At 34.1% G+C, this 24,946-nt stretch overlaps 1 protein-coding gene across 10 annotated transcripts in view; it reads right to left on the reverse strand.

Annotated features, from left to right (window-relative positions):
* LOC145247346 (calcitonin gene-related peptide type 1 receptor-like) overlaps positions 1–24,946 on the reverse strand; it is a 987,580-nt gene that overhangs the window by 181,821 nt on the left and 780,813 nt on the right. For all 10 annotated transcript variants that reach the window (XR_013863250.1, XR_013863251.1, XR_013863249.1 and 7 more), the window contains one exon: positions 23,024–23,174. Coding sequence is in view for 7 of the 10 variants with exons in the window: in XM_080109020.1 (XP_079965146.1) it covers positions 23,024–23,174 (151 nt within the window). In the remaining 3 variants the exon portion in view is untranslated. The remainder of the gene's footprint in view (positions 1–23,023; positions 23,175–24,946) is intronic.

Raw genomic sequence — 24,946 nt, forward strand, 5'->3', positions numbered from 1 at the left:
TGGCCGAGTAATCCTGTAGAGACCGCAGAAGTCAAATTAGATAAAACTTTGACCCCGTTTTGACCCCTTAACATTTATTGTTTTAGGCTCAAATGAAATTAAGAAGTTAGATCCATGTCCAAGTAACCTGCATATAAAATTTCATGTGTTCACAATAAAATTAGCGGAGGAGTTTGGTAGAGATTTTAAAGGTCAAATCCTTGAACTTTAAACTCTTAACAGCCAAATTAAAAAAGATTTTCCCAAATTTCATTACTCCTTGTCAAATCTCGAGTCCGTAGCCTGAAAATTGACAGAGCAGTTTGGTAGGGAAATGTACACGCACACACACACACACAATTTCAATTTACTAGCAAGGTGCTCGATTTTGCACGATCGTAAAATACGCTTAAATATGATATTATAATTTACGTAGATTTCGAATTATTATTAGAGAGACAATTCTCTATTGATTGTTATAGTCTACTAAATATATAGTAGTGAAATCAAAAATTAAAAAAAAATATCGAAACCAAAACATTTATCTCTAAACCTTTGGAGATTACCGTTTGGGTTACTGTAAGACGGATAAGACATAGTTAAAAATGAACCGATTTTAACGTATAAATATATATGTGCACGTGCGTACAAAAGCGCTTTAAGTTGACTTAAACACGCGAAGTTTCAATGAAAAAAATATTCATTAGCAGCTATCTTTCCGACTTATCTAGCACACTCTTTTCTCTTTATCTCTTTCTCTCCCTCTCTATCTATCTATCTCTCTCTCATATATATATATATATATATATATATATATATATATATATATATATATATCCACAAAAATGCAATCATTTGACTCGACTCTCACATGAGATCTTGCGTATCGGAAGAGATTCACTGTATAAAAATTAAGACAGACACACCAAACACAGACAGAGGTAGTTTACATATGCAACTTAATAACAATACACATTAGTTTACCGTCCATCATACTTTCCGCTTAACAAAAATACTGGACACTCAGCCAGCATGACTAATGTAATATAAAATGTGCATATTTTTCTGTCGATGTTGTGATGATTTAACACATTTAGAATACGGAATATATATATATATATATATATATATATATATATATATATATATATATATATATATAAAACTCAAATGACCTTGTAACGATGTATGTAACCCACTTGCCGGTTTACGACATCCGGTTGCGCATGCGCGCATGACATGCACATTGAAATATTAATGTTATTATTCTGAAATTATTAATTAACATGGGAAGAGTGGTGTTTAAAATAACTTAAACGTAATACAGAAATGAACGATGTAAAAAAAAAAACAGACAATATTAACAATTGTTTATTTGGATAATTTAAACGAGAAAACAAAAGCCAAAAGAACAATTGGGACGCTGAAATATTAACGTTATTATTTCGAAATTATTATTTAACATGGGAAGAGTGGGGTTTAAAATAACAAATGTAATAAAGAAATGAACGATATAAAAAAAAGACAGCAGATATATCAAAATTGGAATTTAACTATAATAAGTATTATGCTAGCAGGCCGCCCGGCATGGCCTGGTCGTTAAATACGCTTAAATAGGATATTTTGATTGATGCAGATTTCGTATATATTATTATATTATATTGGACCCAATATATACTTATGATTTAAAAAGTTAAAAAAAAAACTGACTCGTTCACCACTACCGAGAATCGAAACCAAAACGTTTAGATTACGATTTACTTTTCCTTTAACATTAATGCCCGGTCTATGAGGTATGTTTGCTGCAAGGCTAAACATATAAACAGGGACCAATAGCTATTACGTTACGCATGCATATTTGTAATGCCATAGTTCGACCTTCACCTGGCAAATTCCATTTCTTTAAATCTCCCAATTTTGCACCGATTGTTCTCGGCTAAAATCCAAATATGAAGTTTCGCATGGGTTCGAATACCCTATATATTAAGTCTCCTTGCAATGTTGTAAGCTTTTGGGCTGTGATTATAGCGTAGTATCTGTGTAAACTGTAGCACACAGGGCCAAATATATTATTATTATTATTATTATTATTATTATTATTATTATTATTATTATTATTATTAGTTGATTCTAGCGACGGCGGGTCACTGGATCAATTATTATAATTAGAAAAATAAATAATTAATTTGGAAAAAATGATTGACATATAATAAATCGCAAAAAGAATGTGAAAATAAAAAATAGATGTAAACATGAATTTGGTTTTCATAAACAAATAGCTAGATTGAGGTTACATCAACTGTTGGTCTGACACACATAATGACCCGTGATGAAATGTAGATTTGGGGAGATTCTAGGAGTCGTTAGCTGGACATCAGAGAAAACTGGCGACTCAAATGACGCAAGGAGCGGTGTCATTTATTGCAGATGAGATTGAAAAACGTGTAATCTCTAAAAATGCCGGCCGGATCATGAAAATAAATGTTCGTAAATAATTCATGTATGTGTTGTGTTATTTACATCTGCTAAAAAGAACTGCTTGTCTACAACTGTTTTGATACGTCCACGTTAATCGTTTCCTGTTAGAATATTTGCATAAATGTTAAAATATACACAATAGACGATCAACTAAATGATACGACGTATATACATATACGCATTTATACGTACATGAATATACAGATAAAATATAAAACCCCTGCTTATACAACATATACGTTTAATACATTAAAAAAAAAATTTTCCGCATCCCACATCTCAATACAATATAACTGTTTTATCATATCAAATCCACCTCGTTATATAATATATGACACGTTTTATCCCTGCCGATACAACGTAACATCATGTCTGTAGACCAAAAACTGATAGAGGAGTTTCATAGGCAAATTTTTAAATTTATAGGATAAATAATAAATTTATAGGATAAATAATAAATTTATAGGATAAATAATAAATTTATAGGATAAATAATAAATTTATAGGATAAATAATAAATTTATAGGATAAATAATAAATTTATAGGATAAATAATAAATATGTTTATGCCAAATATTATTGTATTTAGTGATAATTGTCTTTGAGGAGCTATGAGAATTATTTCGATCGACTACAGCTAACGAAATTAACACTATCCTTTTTATAGAATGAAAGTCGCCTTTTTATAGAATGAAAGAATAAATCAATAATTCTATACGACAATTGCATTTCACATTGACCCCAAGAAATAGGCACATAAGTTCTTTTTCAAGTCGTAGATGAATATAATAAATATTACTTTTATTTAGACTTTTATTTTTATGGACACTACAGAAATCGTGACACACCTTGCTAAAGGTCATTCGTTAATCGACATATTGTATTCTCCCGATAATAATTTATATCGAGAGTTTTTCACAATTTTGTCAATAAAATGGCGATAAATTCTTTGTTTAAAATCCTTTATTAGATAGATTCAACTATCTAGTTGACTAAATTAACTGCAGCGTATAATTTCTTTTGAGGATTAAACACTAGAAAGCATTAAGTGACGTATATAAAAGTTTAGTCTAATTCCACAAAAATAGTGTTATTTTTACTTAAGATAAACATCACTATCTGAACTGATGTTAACAGTTTGGAATGGCTGTAATTAAGTTCCCACCGTCTTTCGAAATAAAAACGTTCTGTAGATAAATAAGTATCAGGTGTTCTGCTTTTTTATCAGTTATATCCGGCGTCTTATTGAGGTGCTAATTTAGAAGCAATGTCTAGAACACTAACCTTTTAAACGAACGTAGTAATTACTTAAATATGCGTAGGTTATTTATCCAGTACTAGGATTAGTTGGCTCATTATAATTACGTGTTCCCATATTATAAAATAAAAAGAAATGGAACTTGAACCAGTCAAGGATAAACCATCTAGTAAAAATCTTGAAAAGATTGACAGTCAAAGTATCTATAATCCGTAAAATATCAAATTTAGTTCTTTTATTCAATTTCAAAGCTAAAAAATGTACTGCGCATTCTTTTACTGCTACTGACTATACCCATAAAATATGAATATACTTAATTCTAAATAAATCAGCTGAATGCAATAAAGCGCATCAATAATTATAATTTTTGTATCAAATGAATATTGCACAACAGTAGTAGAGATTTTCTAAATGATTAGGAGCGATTTACGAAAACCTTTGTACTAAAAAGTTCGTTATATAAATGTTTTAAAGCTAAGCTTGAATGTTATCTACAAATATTATGCTGTATTTTCATGGTTAAAAACTTATTGGCTGCTTTTTACTCTTTAATCAAAAAGTTTCACGTGTTTTTTTTTAAACTGATCATATTTATAATAGCCAAATTTTATTAGGTTGAGAAAAAAGTCTTTGCGGATTTTTAAATTTTAATTTCACATAATGGATATTCAAATAAGTCTTCGTTACATTACCTTTACTTTATATATCATTTTAAAGTGTTTTTCGCTCTATCTAATCGTTTAAATTACTATCATTTTAAAACAAGTGTGTCTTCTTTTAAGAACGTTGAATAAAATATGAAAAAAAAAACCAACAACAAATTATCACATTTTGTTTATTTCAATTCTATCTAGGCTGAAACAGCTTGCAGTATCAACGAAGCGTTTGTCCCAGGGACTACTACTGAATACACAGCACAATGTTCGTTTAAGAAATTTCGTGACGGCGACGAGAGTTTGAAAATGACGAGCGTAGTGGTCAGCCATCGGATGTTGACAACGATCAGATAAGAGTCTTTATCAAAGCCAATCCACGTACAACTGTCCAATGAAGCATCACGACATTTCCGAAGCTAAAGTTGTACAAAAAAAGCTCATACTGACTGTTATGTGGTCAGCGACCTGTCTCATCCATTACAATTTTTTGAATGAAAGCGAAACTATTACGGCGGAAAAGTACTGTCAACAAATGGATGAAATGCGTCAAAAACTTCGATAACGACACCCAACATTATTCAACAAAAAAGGCCAAATTCTCCAATATAATGCTCAGCCACACGTTGCTAACCCGACACTACGAAAGTTCAACGAATTGGGCTACTAAACACTGACCCAGATACCATAGTTTCCAGACCTCTCACCTACCGACTACCACTTTTTCCAGCAATATCTGCGTGAGAAATGCTTCAAAACTCTAAGTGTATATAAAAAACGCCTTTAGCGATTTCATCGCCACCAGTACGCAAAATTTTCACGTTACTGGCATATACACTGAAAACGTTGGCAAACGTGTGGTTATTCTGGAGGTGCTTTTTCGATCAATAATTTTTTGTTTGAGCCGAGATACGTCTATCTGAATTTAAAACTTAAAAAATGTAAAACTTTCTTGTCAACCTGATAAAATACCGGTTCTAATTTTATATACTAAGATTAATGGTAAGTAGAAAATAAGCATAATACAATGGAAAAGTATGTCTATATAAGTTATTTGATTTGTTTAAGTAGTACACACATTTTTATGTGTTTAACGATTTTGTCACTAGCCCTCCTCAGTTTATAGAAGTTTAAAATATATGAAATAGAAGTCAATTTCAGATGTCGGATTTGCCCACCTTAATTTTTTCTCTTGCTTTTCACATTCTACGGTTGACGATTGTTCATGCCTAAATTGATATTGGTCTACAAATGTAAAAACAGCTCAAAGTCCGCTGTTTTCTCATTATATAGACAGTATTGCAAGAGTGAAATTAGGATGGCATCCACTCGTGAATTTCTTTTCCTTAGTATCAGTTGTTTATTTCTAAACTCACTGACGTCAAACATTTACTCTCAGATGTTCGATATTAAGATCAGCATTATCAAACAAGAATCAGTTACGACAAACATTTACATTTTAAGGCGATGGCGACCGATCATAACTGATTGACAGTCAATTGTAGAGATTAATACCATCCACAAACGACTTAGGTCCATATTAAGAAGTACAACAGTTTTTTTTATAAGACTCAACAATTCATAATCTTTGATTTGTGAAAATTGTAAAAATGTTTTTGGTTTATTTTGTTTCATTTACAGCAAATCCAGCCATTTTAAAGTTTTTGAGGAAGAAACACAATACATTATAAACAATACGATATACTATGGAGTGGGTTACAGTTACATTTTTTTTCTATAAATGGATGGGAAACGGTGAGTTTGAATTCAGCATGTCCGATGCCATAAGATCATTACAATATTCGTTAAGTTAAGATCATTGCAATATTCGTTAAGTTAATCACCAATTTTGAAGGCTCAAAAATTCATTTCTTACATGGATTATTTGCATACAAAAACTTTAGTTTCAACTTTGCCATCTTTTCGCGAGAAAATGGAAGCATTTCTTATACATATAAGCTTATTTTTATGCCAGGCTGTTCAGCATAAATAGAAGATGGAATATAGTTGAATGTTTTTAAAGACCAGCGTGACTTTGTTATTCTTCAATACCCTTCCAAATTGGCTCTATATTGTATCTGCCCCTCCATCCGTCTCGTTGCTCTACATTCTACTCTATTAGAGTAGATAAACTTAGGACTTTATAAAAAAAAGTTAGAACTTTTTAACAATAAAAAAATGTAAATGAAATATTTTACACATCTGAACGTAACGACTTTTATTCTATAAATAGATAGGCACTCGTCCAAGTTATCCGGAAATAGAAATCTTCTTACGCTCTAGAAAGACACGACGACATGCCAGCTACCAGTTGGCAAAAAGACGGCGAACGGAACATTATGGCAACCACGTTAAGTATTTTTTTAAAACTCATCCTAAATGTTTTTTTTTGTTACCGTGTTCAAACTTGTTTTTCTTGTTTTATTTATGTATTTGTCTCTATTCTCCTGTCTTATTTGTCACCCCCATGCTACAAAGTAAACGATAAAAACAAACAAAATGCCGGAAACTAACGATAAAAAAAATAAATGCCGGAAATTATTCTCTATTAGAGTAGATAAACTTAGGACTTTATTTAAGTAGTATACTTAATATATACTATTACTGCAAGCTTGCCTATATTGAAAATGCTTGCTTCCTGGCTAGCCAATCAAACCATTTAATATAGTAAGCCTTATTTTCAATTGCATTCGAAATATAATACAGTGCCATTAGCAAAGAAAAAGTTACCTATGAAAACGAACCCCCTAAAGTAAAACCTTGAATAATTATCTAAACTCGAATGTAAATTAATATTAAGCCGACTTTACAAATTGATAAAAGTAAATTATTGGATTTTAATTAATTATAAGGTGAAACTCCAATGATTCAAACTCGATAGATAACGACAAACTTCCACCCATTAATATGGGAGGGGGGATTATCATCAAAAGTGCCCTGAATTGTTAACTTAGCACCGGACTTACTACTTAGATATAAATAAGTCACTTGTACCCATTCCCCTCCTCCCCCTTTTTTTAATAGAGAGTAGATAATAAGTGGATGTGTTATCGGCAGCTCCAGTAACTCTCGCTTCTCCTTTTTTGTCCCTCAGTTCTCATTCAATGAATGATTTTTCTTACAAAGGGTGAAGAAAAAGCTGCTTAAAGGTCGGTAGTACTTGGTGAAAAGTAGTCTGAGATGTCGGAAATTGTTCTGTCTCTGTCTGTCCTTGTGGCCATGTCACTAGTAAGGGTGCTGGAGGTAAACGTTTTGTCTGGGCTGATGTTATCCGCCTGATAGTCAGGGACCCGAACCTTGGATTAACCACTAAGGAGGCTGTCCTATCAGCAGGCGCAAAGTACTGGGACTGCTGTATTGCTATTTGGTGAGTTGATCTGGACCATGCAGTAGTCTCTGGTGGGGCCTCTCGATGCCATACTAGTGGGTAATTGTTACGGCTTTACCATTTCGTGTGCTACAAAAAAAATTTTCCTGTTTTTTTCCTCTCTTACTTTCTCTCTCTGTACTGCTCTAACCAAGTCTGCCGACCTATTCCACAAATCCAAAAACCTCAACATGAAATATCTCCAGAATAAAAACTCGATTAAACCTAGAATCCCAGCTTCCAACGTAGACCCCTACTACTAGGTCTCCTTCTCCAACATCAAGGGTCTACGTTCCAACCTTCCAGAGGTTTAAACCCAATTACAGAAGACGAAATCGAACATATTATTTCTAAGTGAAACTGAAATAGGGCCGACTACTTCCCTAGATGAGTTCATAATTAACGGATACTCTAACTTAACAGCTAAATTTGACCCCCAAAATCGCCATGGGCATGGAATATGTGCCTACATTAAGGATGGCTTCCCGTGTGGCAGGGATATCTCTAGAGAAGATCCTAATTTACACTATATGTGCTTCAGGGTTCACTTGCTAACACCACTGCATTTATATTTGCCATCTATCGACCCCACAACAGCGGAGTTACTATCTTTAAGAGCATATCTGAGAAAATAGACAACATACTGTCTGCAAATCCCTCGGCTAACATCCACATATGTGGAGACTTCAACGTCCATAACGTGGAATGGCTGACCCATTCAAATAAGACACACGATGAGTGGAGGTTTTGCCATTGCTTATGACCTCACTCAGACTGTTCGCGAACCCACCCGTGTGCCCGATACACCCAATCAATATGCAAGCCTCCTATACCTTTTTCTCTCACCGTCCCCTGAGCGATGTTCATGTTCCGTTCATTCTCCTCTAGGATCCTCCGACCACTCCGTCGTATCAGTTAAGATAAAAACAAAATGTAATAAGTCGCCAGAAGTACCCCTCCACCGTACTGTATACCGATACTCTATGGCTGACTGGGATAGCTTCCGTACATTCATATCTGATTTACCTCTGCACTCCCTGTTTAAAAAGGAAGTGTCCTCTATAGTATCAGATCTGACCGAATGGTTAATTGTAGGCATAGACCAATTCATACCATCTGAAAAAATTACAACAAAAACCTAACAGCCAGCCATGATTCTCCCCAGAATGTGCTGCTGCTATCGCGCACAGAAATCACTTTTTCCAAAGCTACCAACGTAATAGATGCACTGAGAATAAAGCTGCTTTCAGGAACGTCAGAAACCACTGTAAAAGAGTAATAAAAAATGCAAGAGAGCCCAGTCTGTTAAATCCAAAGTAGCTAATCAGCGGCTTGGTTTCCACCAGTTTTGGCAAATAACAAATAGGATCCTGAACAGAAGTGTGCGTTCTATCTTAACCATTAGCAATGGACCAGAGGTCATCTCGTCAGCGTCAGACAAGGCCAAACTATTTGCAAAGAACTTTGCAGCTAATTCTACCCTATGCGACGAAGGCCATCAACTCCCCATATTTCCTCCTATAACACAGAACAAGCTAGGTAACATACAAATATCCGTGCATGAGGTCGCCAAGCTAATCAAGAACCTTGATTCCAGTAAAGCAACTGGCCCTGATGGCATCCCAATTATAGTGTTAAAAAAGCTTCAACCAGAACTCGCTCCTATACTTACGAAACTATTTAAGCGCTGCCTTAAGGAGAAGTGCTTTCCGACTCCCTGGAAGACCTCATCAGTTTGCCTTGTATTTAAGAATTCAGGTGATAAGTCATCTCCCTCTCAGTACAGACCAACAAGTCTCCTGTGTGTTGCTGGAATCCATATTAAATAGAGAAATAGTCAACCACCTCAGCAGGAACAACCTTCTTAGTGGCACACAATATGGTTTCCGCTCTGCAAGATCTACCGCAGATGTACTGACGGTTATATCCCACAGGATTAGTGAATCTCTTGACAAAGGCTTCCTTTCTAGGGCAATTGCTCTTGACATATCAAAGGCCTTCGACAAGTTATGGCATAAGGGTCTACTTCACAAGATTTCCAGCTACGGTATCACTGGAAATGTGTTCTCAATCATTAAATCATTTCTCTCCGATAGGCTCATAAGAGTAGAGGTAGATGGACAAAAATCGGAGGCCTGCAATATAAATGCTGGAGTCCCTCAGGGGTCAATCCTGGGTCCAACTCTCTTCCTGATCTACATCAATGAACTTCCTAGACACATACTTAAATCATTCGTTGACATCTATGATGATGACACGACCATCTACGGCAACACATCAAAGGCTGTAAATGACAAAGTTCTCTCTCCTCTGATCTCGAGCGCGTGTTCCAGTAGGGGAAGACGTGGCTGGTTACCTTTAATGCATCCAAAACCAAACTCCTATCCTTACATCATCAACGCTCTGATCCCCATCTGGCATCAATTGTGATGGATGGCTCTCGTCTGGGAGAGGCCCCGTGTTTTGACAAGCTTCTGGGTTTGACCTTTACTCCTGATCTGAAATGGAACACGTACATCAAGTCTGTTGCCAAGGTAGCTGGAAAGATGGTGGGATCCTTCTACCGCTCCAGAAGATATCTCACTACTGATGCAATTCTCTATCTATATAAAAGCCAAGTACGTCCAAGAATGGAATACTGTTGCCATATCTGGGCAGGAGCGTTTAAAAACAGCCTATCCTGTATTGACAGAGTACAAAATAGACTTCGTGGTTTAGTGGGGGATGCCCTTTTCTCTACTCTGCAACCTCTCTCCCACAGAAGAGACGTTGCGAGCCTATCCTTGTTTTATCGTTATTTCCATGGCAGGTGCTCGTCTGAACTCCAATCTCTGGTCCCTCCTCGCCAATCTTTCCCGAAAAACACCCGTCTAGCTGAATCCAATGTGAAAAATTTCCCCCACTCTATATCTGTGCCTAAATCCAAACGTAGATTCCATGAACAAAGCTTCTTTCTTAGAACTGCACGCCTGTGGAACTCTGTTCCGTCTGCCTGCTTCCCACCGGACTACAACTTGGATGTCTTCAAGTCCAACGTTAACAAATTCCTAATGAACCGCCCCTTAAGTAAACAATTCATCAAATCTCCACATTAACGTAATGTACTTGCAATAACCCTTATCCCTGAGTGGCTTCCGGGCCTTGATAAGTGGTGATCAATGTGTAAAAAAAAATTCTCTGAAGCACGTGCAGTGGACATAGCTGAAGCATTTCTCCTTAAACGTCTGTCTCGTTGTTCTTCGGTTTCGGAAGTGTGTGCAGCAGACTGACCTACTGCCTTTCTTTTAAGACGATTCTTTATTTGCTCCTCAGTCGAACACAAAGCATGTCTTTCCAAATAACTTTCTCTCGGGTCTTCGTCAATTGAAACTTGAGAAACAACCTGGATTTTACTCGTTTCATTTGGGTAAATGGGGAGATTGTCTGCGATTGAGAAACTACTTGTCGAAGGCCCATGCAAATGTGAATTATCACCAATTGCATCAGAATCTGCAATGAAGGAAGAACCACTCCCAGCCGAATGACCCAAACGACCATTTTCAACAAATACGACCCGAGCATCCCCTGGCTGTTCTGCTGTGTTGTAGGGCACAGTAATTGTTGATTGTTGTGCCATGCGCCTTCTTTGCATTAGTGGATACCTCCACGCACTTGTTGATGACTTTCCCTTTTTTGACATAATTGATAGGAATGTCCTCAAAATTAACAGCTGTAATATAAGTGTAATGAAAGCAATGCAAAATAGACTGACGAAATTATTACAATCAATCGTTTGTTTCAATTCAAATAATTATTTCTTAAATCTATAAATAATTTCAGCAAGCAGTCATTAATAGATAGATGTAAATAGAAAATACCGTAACATAAATATATAAAAAATATGGTCAGTGAATTTTTAAAAACTGGTAATACCTTGCTTAATATGCAAGAATGTGTTGAGTCTGTAAATAGAAAAATAGTAAAAAGAAAGAAAGAAAGCAAACTTTCTTCCGGCTAAATTTCGTAGCATATCCTAATCAAAAACGGTTAAGCTTATGAATGTTTATGCTTTCGTTGATTTTAACAGTCATCTCATAGTGCAGCATTGTAATATATTCTTAGTTATTTATGTCAAATTCGTTATAGAGAAACTAACAGAGTTAGTCCTCGTTATTTTATAATATTTTATTTAGGAAAAAGTGAACCTATTTTTCGAATTAAAACAATGTCGAAATCGGAAGGGAAAATTTAAAACATAGAAAGCTAAAGAAAATATAATAACACAGATTGATTTATTTCTGGCGAACGCATCTTAACGTCGACATTCTTTTAACTCTCTTGTACCGTTGTTGACACTCGCAGGGGACTGGAATTTACACCGGTTGATTTTTTGTATACAGATGTGTTAAAAGTATTAGTTAACGCATCTATAATGACATCAAAGATGGATTGTTTTTTGTTGGGTGAGTATATTTTATAGCTAACTATGGCATACTGAGTATACGGAATTAAAGTATAAACATGATACTTATGAGGAAACAAAATATTTTTTTAATTACGTAAATGCATTAAGAATATATACATATGCATATACATGTATATATAAATATATTGTCACATAATAGAAACATTTATGCAAAGTTCATTAAAATGAAAAAATAATAAGTAGATTTTTCTAAGTCGTTTCAACATCAAACCTAATTATACTCCTAGTATACGTGTGTGTGTGTGATTGTCTTCACTCTATTTCATATATATATATATATATATATATATATATATATATATATTCATTGACGATTTTTTGTTATGATAAGGTGCAGCGAAATAATATTGTATCCGTTCAATGCACGGTTATGGATTAATACGGATCAATCACCTAATTACCGCATTACTCTATAAATAAGAATAAAGCATTATTGTAAGCTAACAGTTATAAATTTTGCCCGTTTTAAATAGACTAAAATGTCTATTCCATATTGAAAACCTTTCCATAGTGAAAAAATTGCAAGTAATTTACACGTTTTTTAACTTTTAAATACAAACTCTAATATAAAAATAGTTAAAATCGTAAAAAGCTAGGAGAAATACGGTCCTCATGTTCTTCTGTCCCTATTTCTACTTTCGTTTTGTCTCGCTTACATGACCCTATTCCGAATTCGTAGCAGTAGGCCGACATCAGTGTATTTTTTATCAACGCGGTTATTAGTGTTTTTTTTTTTTAAAGTTTAGTCTATTTAAAACCGATATAAATTATTGTGCCTTAAAAATCAAATAAAAACAAAATCATTTTTCTTATTTCGAATTATTAATTAAGTAAAAATTCCATTTTTACGTTATTACTAAATTTAAAATGATATTTTTATTCATAATATTTTTATTTAAATCTGATTTTTACGATTTTGTTTATCCATTTTCTTACTTGAATATCTGTTGGAGATTAATGGGATTATTGGACTATATCATAAAGTCACTTCCTCTACTGATGTCACTTTCGGTTTCCGGCAGTCTCAGATTGGCACGCGACCAAGCTGGTCGTTTGAACACGCCTAACCGTTGAGGAACGGTATTACTCAACTCCCTTTGCCTGTAATATATGTGAATACATCTTTTGTTGCTAAAAACCCCGTGTTCCTTTCGTTTATTATCATTTAACTTCATAACAACTGGCGACAACGGATTCGACTTTCACACGGGTTAACTCCACAAAAACCCACAAAATTCTAATTGGCTTAAAAAAACGTCCGATTTACAAGCTAAGAAGTCGGCTGGCAATTACGTGCTAAAAACAAAATCCTAAAAACAAACAAAAAAAACAAGAAAACGAACACATTGCCAAGTTATCGACTTAATTGTAAGTTAATCCTTTTTCTCTATATTTAAATTAAAAAGAACTGTTCTAGATGCATTTTGTTAAGATCGTATGTGTTTATTTGGTTACTTTTTGAAAGTAGAAAGAAAAAAAAGAGAAAAATGTTGACCCAATTTTCACGTGAGAACAATTCTATTGTAAACAGTGGATTGGATTTGTATGCAAATTTGAACATTTTTCAAATGAAGTGAAAAGTTTTTTTGCCTTTGTTTTTTTGCTGCTAACTTTATGCAATATTTTAACGGGAGAGAAATGTTTTTTCCTCCTTTCGTTTTACTTGGACTAAAAGAAAGGTACTTTTACATTGAGTGGAATTTTCCTAAATATTTAATTTTTAACTGTCAGTTCTAAAGTGAAAAACTTTTTTCTTGCCGCGTGGGCCCCCCACACACATAAAAACTAGCCATTTTGTTAAGCTGCCAAACAATTCCGCAGTTATTTTTTTTTATTCTTTTGTAACTGTATTGTATCGCTGTACATTTTTTTTGTTTTTGTTTCGCAAGTAATTTTTTTTATTCATCATCATATTGGGTTATCTCTAAGGTTTTTATCAAGAAGCAAGGGATACATTGCTACCTCCGCATACGCACCCACTCAAGGAAAGGACGTTTTCATTTTTCCTTTTTTTATCTCTCTTCTCCAGTCAAAAACGGAAATAATTTTTTTATTTCGCGCGTTTGGAAAAGCCATTACGAAATGGAGGAGGTTAAAGCAGTATTGATACAACTAATAAAGGCTCAGATCAACCAGAAGCAGAAAGCTGAGAAAAATTTAAAAGAACGTGATAAACAGCGCCAGTTATAATTTCACGAGAGGCAGTAAGCGTTGGAGGAGAGAATGCTACTTCAACAACAGAGACAAGAAGAGCTATTGCTAAAAAATGTTCGATAGAACGGAACACAGGGACGACAGTTTTGCTTTTTCCCAAAGTACAATATGGAAGGCTATAGAAACGTTCAACTACCAACCGAAGTTGGAAGGGACGTTTGACGCTTCCTATCGGAGATATGAGGACCTATTCACCGTGCATCATCAAGAGTGGAGAAACGCTAAGAAAGTTCGCCTACTTTTGAGGAAATTAGGGATCACAGAACATAGCAAGTTTGTGGATTATATTCTCCCTGGGAAGACGAGTGAATTGGAATTTTCTGAACCGGTCAAACTTTTATCCGAACTGTTCAGCCCGAATTGTACGCTTTTTTCATAGAAGATGGAAGTGCTTGAACCTGCAAAAAAAGCGACGACGACGATTACTCAACCTTCGCGTCCATGGTAAATAGACACTGCGATTATTTCCGTCTATCTGATTTATCGGCAGATGACTTCAAGTGTTTAATGCGCAGGGTCTAGTCTCATCCAAAAACGCTGAGATTAGACGAGTGTTCTCCCTAGACTTGAGAGCGAACAGGGCCTCACCCTCCAGAAGTTGGTTGAGGATTGTCAACGGGTAATCTGCGTAAGGAACAACTCGGGACACGTCGAGGAGACAGGTACAACAGTCATTAGAAGGACGACCTTCGTACCGGAAAAATACTCATCCCGAAAAAGCAAAGCTGGAAGTAAGAAAACTCAGGCTACACTTAATAAGTTCCACCCAGTCACAAGACCCGGATCCCCTACAAGTTCGTGCTATCGCTGCGGCGGGAAAACTTGGTCGAGTCAATGTTTTTAAAATTATAAGTACTGCAACGAATGTGGCAGGAAGGGGCACAAAGCGACCCGGTACAGAAAGAACAAAGTCAAGATCAACGTCCGACAGATTAGATTCGACTGTGATCGGATAAGAACCGGCGCAAATATGTCACAGTTTACATCGCAAATAAAACTGTGCAATTGGATTCCGGAGCAAACCTGTCCATCATTAACCTTAGGACATGGAAAAGGCTAAGGAAGCCAAACATGTGGAAGACGAACAAATCAGCTCGAACTGTGACAGGCGATAAAGTGGAATTTGAGAGAGAGCTCATACTCCCGGTGACCTTAAATGATGTTACTGAAAAAGTGAAAGTGTATGTACATAGGACATCCGAAAACCTGTTCGGTACTGATTGGATTGAGCGATTCGAATTGTGGGACGAACATATGAATATATTCTGTCATAGGGTAGAAGACTCGTGTACGGAAGCGCAACAAGTGAAAGGCGAGTTAAAAGAGGAATTTCCAGAAATATTCTCACTAGGACTAGGAAAATGTACAAAGGCTATAGCAAATTTCGCACTAAGAGAAAACACTATGCCCGTTTTCAAGAAGAAACGAAAACTCCCATTTGCAGCAACAGAGAAATAAAAAAAGAAAGCTTCAACGAAATCTGGCAAAGGAGGCAAAAGAACTGAAACGGCAAAGCGCCAAAAGAATGCCCCAAAGCAAGCAGCCTAAGAATGCTCAAAGGACCCCAACAGATGAAGCACTTCAACAATTTCTACACGTGTATAGGATTACGCCTAAGCTGAACACACCAACAGCAGTCTCACCTGCAGAAACGATGTTTGCGCGGAAAATGAGATCAGTTTTTGACAAGCTCTTACCCAAACAGTCAAGGCCACTAGTGACCACTTATGTACCCAGTAAACGTTTCATACCAGGCGAAAGAGTGTTTTTCAAAAGTTTTAAAAATAACGCATCATTCTTGGAGGTGAGTACAATTACTAAGAAAGTTGGTGACATGTTATATATCATCCAAGGACAAATATATACCCACAAACGTCACGAGAACCAACTAAGATGTCGATCAGTTGAAGCCAGCGACAGTCCACCATTGGAAGATGAGCCGATAGACACTGTCTTCGAAACTTTTGATCTTGAACCTCCTCAACCAACACCTGAACTACAGCGATCGTTCCGTAAGAGAAAGGTTACCGAGCCATTGATGGTAAACCCTAAAAAGAAGAGGTACTGACAGCTTTTACGAACAAAAAGCTTGTGAGGGGGTGTTGGAGAGTTCCCTCCAGGGGATTAATGGACTATCTCATGACGTCATTTCCTCTGTTGACGTCACTTTCGGTATGGAGTACCGGTTCCCGGCAGTCTCAGATTGGCACGCGACCAAGCTGGTCGGTTGCACACGCCCAACCGTTGAGGAACGGTATTACTCAACTTACTTTGCCTGTAATTTATGTGAATACATCTTTCGTTGCTAAAAATCCTGCGTTCCATTTAACTCCATAACAATATCAAATTGATAAAAAACAACGATTTTTTTTAGCATTTTCAAGTTAAATTAAACTTGTACCGTATTTTCGTTTATTAAATTGTTAGATTATATGCTACAATAAGTTAAGTAAGCCCACTGCTTTGAATTCGGAATAGTGACATGTGAGTGAGAAAAAAACGAAAGTAAAAACAGGGAGAGAATAAGTATACGAGAACCGCAAATACATTTAATTACGCTGAGATATTCATTCTATAAAAATAAAGGGACTGAAATATAATTTACAGGTGAAATAGTTATAATTTCTTGTTTTCTTTTTCTTAAGCAACCGATTAAGAATGAGGTGCTACTTTTATTGCCTTTGGTAACAGTTACATTTGCATCATTTTTGTTGTGTTCTATAAAAACGTTAGATGTTATTATGTTTGAGTAGATTTTTTTTATTAATATTGGAAAAATACCTACGCTTTTTGAATAATTATAATGATCAAAATTACACCGTACAAACGTTGTAAACAGTAATGTAACAAACATATGTAATCTTGGTGGAAATGTCGAACCGACGAACAAAATACTTTAAAAGCATTTTATCATATTCATCATATAAATGATAAACAATAAACATAAAAAACAAAATAAATTATTTTACTTTTTAGCTTAAACAATAGTTAAAATTATTTTTGTTGAAATCTGGAGAAGAAAAATTAGTTTTAATCACGCACAATTATATATTGGATAAAGGAATTTTTAAGAAATTATGCAAATTGATCAAGCAGTTTTCTGTTTTTACATGAGAAAACATATTTGTTTTGCTTTTTTGTTTGAAACATTTAATTCGCACAAAAATACAAATAAAATCGTTTTTAACAATCTATGACGGTAAAGACGTACAATGTTTGTTTTTAAAATTATATTTGGTTATATATATTCATGTATATTCGGTTTGTTAATGTTAGTTTTCTTTTAAAATATAATGCAACAATGTAAAAAAAATGATATACGACAAAACAATTCGTAAAAATGCTGACATAAAAAAAGATAATTTATTTTACGACTTTGTTTTTATTTTGGAACGAGTATGTCAAGACACTAGAAAAATGTGTAGAATGTTAGAAACCGGAAGTTGAAAACCGGAAAAATGTTTACATGACCCATATATATATATATATATATATATATATATATATATATATATATATATGTACATCAGGTTATATATTAAATTTTCTTTCAGAAAATATACTTTTCAAGACAAAAGTTTATTGTTTAAATAAGGAGTAAAACATTCAAAGTAATTTCATCGATTCATGAAAAAAAGAGAAAAATCATTAGGAAAATATTTATTCGCAATTAATATAATTTTACTATTTAGCATTGAAATGATATAAAAAGGTAAAATCTTTCAAAGAAAAGTGGTAAGAAATGGTTGAAACAATGAAAGGATGTGTATATGTTTTAAGTATCCGACTTGTGTATGGAATGGAATGAAAAAGAATAATGTTGTTGTGTTCCAGGCTGTTTGAAGATTGCCACCTTGATAGAAAAATCAAATTGTATTTAATCAAGTATTCTGAATGAAAGGCAATATTCCGTTGCAAACACAGAATTTGATGTAATTAGTCCCACTTTTTGGTAATGCAAAGTCTGTAGAAAGACGTTCTCTTTTTATACAATAATTTACTTTATCAAGTACATTAAGCAATTTGACTTGTCTTATACAAAAATATTACCTTCCAAAAATATTTTGTAAGACTTGAAACCACATGATTGAGTAATCCGTGATATAATTCATCTCGTTATGCGTATATATATATATATATATATATATATATATATATATATATATATATATATATATATATATATATATATATATATATATCAGCCAATGGGCATGCATAGAAAGGGCGCGGTGGATACTAGAAAGCTGATTGGCTAACTATAATCTCAATAGAAGAGGAGCATATAAAAACGATAAACAACCACAGAATTCGCGCATAAGCCTAAGGAGTCATAGAGTGGATGAAACGCAGAATATTCAGTGTAGCTTAATCACCATGTATATTTTATAAATTACTAACTAGCTCTACCTACGTATTGGGCACTTTTGAAGTAAATACTTAAAGTTTACGCATAAATCTATACTTTCGTATATTAATTTTATATGAGTAAATAAAGTAGGTATATATATATATATATATATATATATATATATATATATATATATATATATATATATATGAATACAAATAATTAAAAATCTCGGTGAGAATAGAAAATTGACGTTTTTAAAATACATTACATTTTCGTAGGATGGATCTTTTGTAATATTTTCTTTTAAAACCAGATATAATGTTGAGTTTGTAGAATAATTGTTACTTTAAAAATTATATGCAGGAGTAAAAGAGATAGATTGATATTAACTAAAACGAACCAGTTGCCTTTCAAATTGACTATTTCACGCCAAGCTGCCATATAAATTAAGGCATGGGAAATTGCAAATGAGCATTTTACAAAGTTAAATGTCCATTTTCTTTGTAAAAAAGTTATTCATATTCAATTAAGTTTTACAAAATAAAATGAATTATGTTATAAAGGATAAGAGATTGTCTTTTTTATTTATTTGTCCAATGTAAAAAATATCATTTTTAGCTAAGAAACACCCACATTATATATATATATATATATATATATATATATATATATATATATATATATATATATATATACCTGTTCAGAGCCAATCAAGCAAATATATATATATATATATATATATATATATATATATATATATAGAGAGAGAGAGAGAGAGAGAGAGAGAGAAAGAGAGAGAGAAAATTCATCCAAAGTTTCAAAACTAAAGCTGGCTATATATAAAAACGTAGGCAAATTTAGCATATTTTATTGGTTCGAAAATATAAGTTCTGTTTATCATTTGTTGTAAAAGTTTAACCAAAGAATACTGTTTAAATCTTCAAAAAGCCTTTAAATTTTCATGTAGTTTAGTTTTATGGAACCAAAGATATGAGCATTTCTTTGAAATTTTCAATGTTAAATTTGTGGTTAAACGTTTTTAAGTTGAATTTCATCATCTTGTTATTTGAGAGTAAAAATATAATATGTACATGGTCTAAAGTAAACCCATAAAATTCGAAATTTATCAGTTGTCAATCATTAGTGTTTACTTATCCTAATTTCACCGGTTTTTCTCGTGCAGTTTCATCTTTACAATCGTTCTCAATAATAATTTCATGTTGAGCCCGCAGTTATGTTTGTACTCAATGTTTTCTTTTTACTTGGGTTGACCCAAGACCGCTGTTTCTGTGCGTTCAAATTCGAACAAGTTTTATACAACACAAGACGATGCATGTGCACCTAAGTGTATTGCCAATCTATCACTTAGTTCGCGACAAAGCTTCAGAAGCTAGAATGATGAAACCTATTTTTCTAAACAACAAAGTTTCGTATTTTCATTGGTTAAATTGCCTATTGGGATTTATTTCATTTCAATTGCTGTCAACATCTACACATTCAGTTTTCTTTCACTTCGACGCGTTGATAGTTTCCAAATGGAACAGCAGTAATCAATTTATTTAATTGCCAATTTGTTCGTTCGTTCAAATTACGTTGTAAACGATATTTACTTGCATTTTCGCTCAGTTTTCGGACGAAAACATTGACACCTTATCCTGTAAACAAACATTTTCACATTTTCTTAAGTTCAGAATAATTCAATCACGACACAAGGAATGAAGAGAATGAAGCCATCATTTAAAGAATATTATTTGTTTTATAACAGGTGAGTATCGTGTGATCACCGCTATTAATCAAGTTTTATCAAGTTACCACAAATCTCTGCTTTCTCATATGATTTAAAATGTTTACTGTCTCAGACTACGAGCATGTTGGAATCATTAAAAATAGCTTCCAATAATGATAAACTCTTTTTTTGGACGATTATTACCATCGGTATTTATACTACATCATACTACCGCCGTATTAATTATGAAATAAATGACACCATAATCAATTCTGGTTAAAGGAACATATGCGATCTGTGTGCTGCTATATTTTCTGATATTTTTCTGCTAAAATCTGGCGGAGTCTGAAGTGAAAGCAAGTCTGGCCATATTTCCAATATTGTCGATAATTTTTTTATCACGATTGCAGAGACATTGATGTGCTCATTCCGATTCTTTACGAGTGAGTCTCCATTAATAACTGTCAGTAGTTGTCGTTAGCATTTTATTGACAATAACACCCCTTAATATTTAAGTACTCTCTGTACACTCCCAGGCGAAATTCGGATAGTGCTATTTCTCTTCGATCAATCCACCCAATTGCCTTAGTATTCAACTGCTGTGCTATGTTTACGTGACTGCATTTCTGTGAGAGCTTAAGGCGAATAAGTTTTCTTGTATATTTACTCACTTATTACAACTGTTGGGGTTCGTCTTAATAATTCCCAACAATTATTTGACGGTTAGTAAGTGTCATTTAATTATGTGGGTTGCTTTTGGTTCTCTATGAATTTTCTGAATATTTTCATGTCTGATGTGGTGTGTACAGTGTCAAGTCATATGTTTGTTCACATCCTCTGAGCCTTTTCTCTATTCCCTTGAAAACTGTCTACAACACTCTTACGATAATAATTAATAGTGCGGTTGTTTTTATATTTTATAATCTGTTTCACTATTTGGAAAATTTCACATATTTATTTAGTTTCTACATTCTTCAAGTGTCTTCTGTGATCAAATGTGATAGCGAAATCAAATGTACTTGATAAGTGTTTTACTTCTTTTTGACTAATTTATTGCAATTATTTTGTGTTTATACATTTGTATTTCAATGTCTGAAAGCAGTGTATACCTATTATTACGCAACAATAGTTGCAATGTCTGACTTTACAATGTGTTAAGAGTGCAGTTGTTCGTAGATTTTCGAATGACCAAACCAGTCAAGTTTATTTTTATATTCCTTTTGCACAAGCTTGTTGCATTCAGTAAAAAATGTATTTTATTATTTTGTCTCTTTGTCAACAATATCTACATTTGCTGTTTTCATGGATCGTGCCTGCCTTATTTGTTTGAATCGCGTTATTTGTTGAAACTATGAGAAACGTTTGGCTCATTTTGCAAATATCCTTTCCGCATCTATATTTATGCTTTCTCATTTACAAGTCCTTTTCGTAGCTTACCCAATGTAGTTGTTTTAATTCCCCTTTTCTGGCTTTTTGTTTCTCGTATAACTACTCCTTGTATTGTTCACTAAATCTGTCAGAATGATAAATCTCTCTGTATTTTGTCTCAAGGATTTCTCTAATTAGCTAATTACGTCGTCTACGGAATCTTTACCTTTTAAATATACGCAAGCGACAGTATTTACCTATGTTTTTTTTTGTAATTTGGTAAAGATTCAGAAGGTTTTCTTTCGTGACGTATAAAAGACATCACAAGAGGTTAATTCTGTTTATTAAGTTCATGCAATATAAATTAGTTTTAAGGGATTTACGTTTCATTCTAAAGTATTTTCTGCCACAGCAAGTGCCCACAAAGTTTCTAAATATTTCATGATTCTTTTCTGTATCTAGTTAAACTCCAGTAATATTATTACCTCAATGCTTCTAATTTTCCAATCAGAATCACGATCATAAAAAATCGATACCGAAGATTTTTGCCATAAAATTGCTCTCATTTTTTAATGTCGATATGGCAGCAACTATATCTTAAATAGTTGGTATTTTTACACACATTGTTCCATAATGCCATTGTAAATACATGATTGGTGTAATGGATATCTCAGAGCATAAAATATCTAATCAGTTATATGGTGCCAACCTAATTTCTACTGAACAAGACTAATCCTAATAACCAATATTTTTGAAGAAGTCAACAGTCTACCTCAATGATTTGAGAAATTACTAGATGAGTTTTTGATGAGTAACACAGCAAAAGAAACATACCGATTTGAAAAATTAATAAATAAAACGTGATTAAGCAATCGAGGACGTTAGAAGACGCATAGAGATTTCGCATTCAGAGTGATTAAGAAACAAACATATATCTGTTGTGTTAAGTTTTTCACGACTATAACAGGGAAAATATGCACTCTCAGTTCCTTACAAACTATTCATAAAATAGAAACTTGTTTCTAATAATTAGTATGCAATGACTATTTCACAATAGTCTGTGGCTATCAAACAAGAGATAAGGGTTAATATGGCATAAAACACAAAATACATACAAAGCACATAGAAATCGTAGTTATTGATTAGTAGACACATGTTTACCTTGTTCTCTTCGAGAATCCAACGACTTCCAGACTTAATCAAATATTGGTAGACGACAAGTGAAGTATATAAAACGCGCATCAGACTCGCGAAAAACAGCGAAGCGAAGAAACTGGTGTGAATTCGGATTGTCATTTCCCTTCGCAAGAATCTGAAAATAAAAAATCAAAGCAAATAATTGCATATGATACTAAAACTTAATTTAAATGCTTCTATTTATACTGGCAAGAATATCATACATGAATATATTTCAATAATTGAACATCCTTTAACCTTTAAAGAAGTGCAAACGATCTGACTCGAAAGTATTTTAAAGCAATACAAATTTAACTAATATCACAAAATCTGTGTGAAAGAAGAGCGTACACGATTAGAGTTTTTGATTTACCAAATTGTATGTTATAAGCTTAAACTTCCATGACAGGATGTAAGGTTTCATCAAAATTAAAATTTTGAAAAAGTATCAATTAGGGAATATCATACTCCTCTGTGACACTTAAAAAATAAATATAAGCGACACTTAAAAATATTAAGGTTTCCGCATGTATTCATACTCTGGCCCCATCAGGAAGACATCCAGGCTCTCCTAGACCATGTGAACTCAATAAGACCATCGATACAGATCACAATGGAGAAAGAAAAAGATAACCAACTGGCCTTCCTTGATAAACTCATATCACGCACAGAGCATGGGTTTAAGACATCCGTATATCGCAAGCCTATTCTTAACCGGACAATACCTAAACTTCAACTCCTATCACCCATATAGTATCAAACATGGAATCGCACGCTGCTTACAACATCGAGCAGAGACAATAACTTGCGACACCTTTACATACCACCAAGAAATGGTCAGGTTGAAGAATACCCTTCGTCGTAACAACTACCACGATAACATACTATGCACCAGACGTGTTAATAGTATAAGAGAGGAGAATGAAACCCAAAAACCTCCAACAGTCTGCCTACCATACATATGAGGCATCTCCGAAAAGATTCAGAGAATATGTGCCCCCTACAACATCAGGACGGTATTCAAGAGCGAGTCAACACTCAGATGACACCTGGTACGAGTGAAGCCTTGCATGGAGGAGAACATGACCAAAAACTGCATATACTCCATCCCATGCAGTTGCAGAAAGGTTTACAAGGGTGAAACATGCCGCCCTCTTAAAGTGAGGGTTGAAGAACACCGAAAAGCGGTAACTAAAGGGGGGATGAAAAATCGGGTATAGCCAACCATGTCTGGATGGAGAGGGGGGAACAATCGCCCCCTATGGGATGAAGTAAAAATAATAAACAGAGAGACCCACTGGAAAGTGAGAAAACTAAAAGAAACAGCTCACATGCTCGAACCTACTGAGCAAACCAAGCATAGAGCTGAATGCAATTTGGACACCTCTGATAGAGAGAGAAAAGCTTGAATAACAACATAGGTTTAACATTAACAAAAAAACAACTAAGAATTGTCCTAGTGACATATGGCCGAATGGTCCTAGACGTTATATCAAAGTTTACAGTTATCCAAAGGTGCTGAGTTCAATCCTGAACGAAGGCAGTGAAAAAGTAGTATTTAAAACAGAGAATCAGCAACTATGTCCCAGAGCCTAGCTGGAATCCGAACAGGGTACCCCCGTAATAATAATAAAGGGTTGGGTTCGAGACTCCTAACAAAACGGTTTCCCAGTTCGATACAAAACACCCGATGAAGGCCAGAGGGCAAAACGGCCGAAACGTTGTGACAATAACAACCAAGATGAGGAAGTCAGTCCGACAATCTCAATCACTAATAAGTGATGTTATATATTACATGTGTCACTCTTCTTCTTCTTCTTCCTCTTCTACTACTACCCCTATTATTACTAAATTATGGCCGTTTCACAAAGTATTCAATTTTTATATTTTGATATTTTAAAAGTAATT

The sequence above is a fragment of the Euprymna scolopes genome, chromosome 25 (assembly GCF_053919585.1).
Source record: "Euprymna scolopes isolate OS-2025 chromosome 25, ASM5391958v1, whole genome shotgun sequence".
Lineage (NCBI taxonomy): Eukaryota > Metazoa > Mollusca > Cephalopoda > Sepiida > Sepiolidae > Euprymna > Euprymna scolopes.